At 47.6% G+C, this 2,382-nt stretch overlaps 1 protein-coding gene across 1 annotated transcript; it reads left to right on the top strand.

Moving 5' to 3' along the window:
• Window positions 1-1,037: 1,037 nt before the first annotated feature.
• Window positions 1,038-2,016, top strand: LOC103698081 (ethylene-responsive transcription factor LEP-like). Its single transcript, XM_008780049.2, has one exon. The coding sequence runs from the start codon at window positions 1,038-1,040 to the stop codon at window positions 1,899-1,901; it is 864 nt and encodes a 287-aa protein (XP_008778271.2). The 3' UTR covers window positions 1,902-2,016.
• Window positions 2,017-2,382: the final 366 nt, after the last annotated feature.

Below are 2,382 nucleotides of genomic sequence, written 5' to 3'. Positions count from 1 at the left end.
ATGCAAATAATAGATGTCTGAAAACCTTTTTTATGTTCGTATTGAAAATTTATCTTCCTTAGCACTTGCTAAAGACTCCTCTGATCTTTTATAATCACATTTATTGATTGTAACTCACATCGCTTCTAATCATATGCATTCAGTTCTTGGAACTAGGTTCATGACTTTTTTTTTCAAGTTACTATATGTGTCTCAATTTTGTTATACTAACAATCAACTCCTCTGTCAACTTAATGATTTGGACTTTATTTTTCTCAGTAATTTTCTTCTAGGGAACTTGGACAATTTCAAGTTTTCCACTGAATTAGCAGTCAATACCCTTCTTGTTATTGGTTTCTATCATGACGACCTTTCAGGATTTCTTGACATGTGAAGCTACTCTGTTCTGTGCGCTCTAATCCATTTTTAGGCTACTGATTGAGAGTCTCCCTTCCAATGGATATTAATATTAAGGGTATACTTTGTTGGGGGGAATTAGGAAGCCTAGAATGGAAATAGGAATAAGTGACTTTCATTCCAGCTATTTGGTTGGAAGGAGCTTCATTTTTATTTCGATTTAAGAGGAAATAAGAATTTCTTTGATCCTCCTAAAATCAAATCTTTATTATCTCCTAGTATTCAAATCTCATTTTGATTCCAATTTCGATTCCGATTTTGATTCCAAACCAAATACGTTGGGATATGACCATTCCGATTTCCATTCCAATCTATTCCTATTGCGGCGGCGAACCAAACACATTTCAAAATTAACTTAATTCAACAGTTATTTATAGCTGTTATCTTGAATCCATTGAGAAATCTTTGCAGCCTCCTTCCACCGGTCCAAATCATTAGACTGACCACAGGTGGACTCCACATACAATCAAAATCGCAAATCCTCCAACTAGATTACTCTCTCTCTCTCTATCCCTCGACTTATATAAACGCCACCATGTTGCACCACTCCAACCACGCTAAACCCAACACCTCTCTCTCTCTCTCTCTCTCTCTCTCTCTCTCTCTCTCTCTCTCAAACACAATTTCGATATACTTCTCAAATGGACTACTCCTATTTCTTCTCCTCCACCACCTCCTCCTCTTCTTCTACTTCACCAATCTCCGACGGGCTGCAAGTGAAGAAACCGAAGCGCAAATCGCCACAGCAGCAGAAAGACAACGACGGCAATGGCAACGGGACGGGCGGCAGCACGAAGTACCTTGGAGTGCGGCGGCGGCCATGGGGGCGATACGCGGCGGAGATACGCGACCCAGCGACCAAAGAGCGCCACTGGCTCGGCACTTTCGATACCGCCGAGGAGGCCGCCGTCGCATACGACCGCGCCGCCCGCACCCTCCGCGGGCCCCGCGCTCGCACCAACTTCGCCTATCCCGACCTCCCACCTGGCTCCTCCCTCACCCCCTTCCTCTCTCCTGACCTCCAACAACATAGCCTTCTCCTCCCCTTCTACATGCCTGCCGCCACGCCGGAGTCTCCTCACCCTCCGATCACCTTACCCCACCACCAAGCTCTTCGTGGCCATGAAGCCATGATTTGTGGTGGAGTCGACCAACCGGAGGTCTGCTATTCTTCTTCTTCTTCGTCGTCGTTAACTCCTCTTACACCGCCTCCGCCGCCAATATCTCCGCTGGTGCTGACGTCTTCATCAGAGACGGACGCTCCGACGGTCGAATGCTCCACCCCAGGGCCGACGGACGAGGTGGCGGCGGCGATGTGGTGCGACGTGGGGGAGTTCTATGCGTGCGGCTCAACGGTGGCGAGTGGTTCTAATGGGATATACTTCGAGGAGGGTTACGTGCACAGCCCATTGTTCGGGCCGATGCCGACGGTGGACGACGCGGCGGCGTCGCCGGGGCTCTACGACGGGTTCCAGCTGGGGAGCTCCTTCTCTTACTTCTTTTGAGTTTGTGACCTTGCTTCTCTTCTTTGAGAGTGCGAGCGCCCGCATGGACGTGGCGTGGGGTTGTGTGCGTTGGGGGGTTGGGTGTGAGAGCTAGTTTGCGTGGCGCTTCGGTTTGGATCGGTCTTCTGTTTCTGCCTTTTTTTTTCTTGTGTCCCCCTTTTCTTGTCTATTTTCTTTTGAATTTTATTTCTTGCAGTCATGTGTTCACGTAACGACGCAAGGTTTCCTTTGTGCAGTGAAGTGGACATACAGAAATATTTATCTAAATTGTCGATCGGTTCGATAATTGGCATTAACAGTGGGTTATTATTTTTTTTTTGATACACCGGTGACTCACACCACTCGAGCGTGGGCGCACCCATTACAATCTGACAAAAAGGAAATGGCGAGGGGAGGAGCAGCCTGAGGGCATTCTCAAAAGAATTCTCCCAAATGATGCGTAGCATAAGAGGTAACCCAGTCGGCAGCGCTATTTGTTTCC

The sequence above is a fragment of the Phoenix dactylifera genome, unplaced genomic scaffold, assembly GCF_009389715.1.
Source record: "Phoenix dactylifera cultivar Barhee BC4 unplaced genomic scaffold, palm_55x_up_171113_PBpolish2nd_filt_p 000117F, whole genome shotgun sequence".
NCBI classification, from domain to species: domain Eukaryota; kingdom Viridiplantae; phylum Streptophyta; class Magnoliopsida; order Arecales; family Arecaceae; genus Phoenix; species Phoenix dactylifera.
The sequence above is the reverse complement of the archived record's forward strand: the minus strand, read 5'-3'. Positions and strand labels throughout refer to the sequence as shown.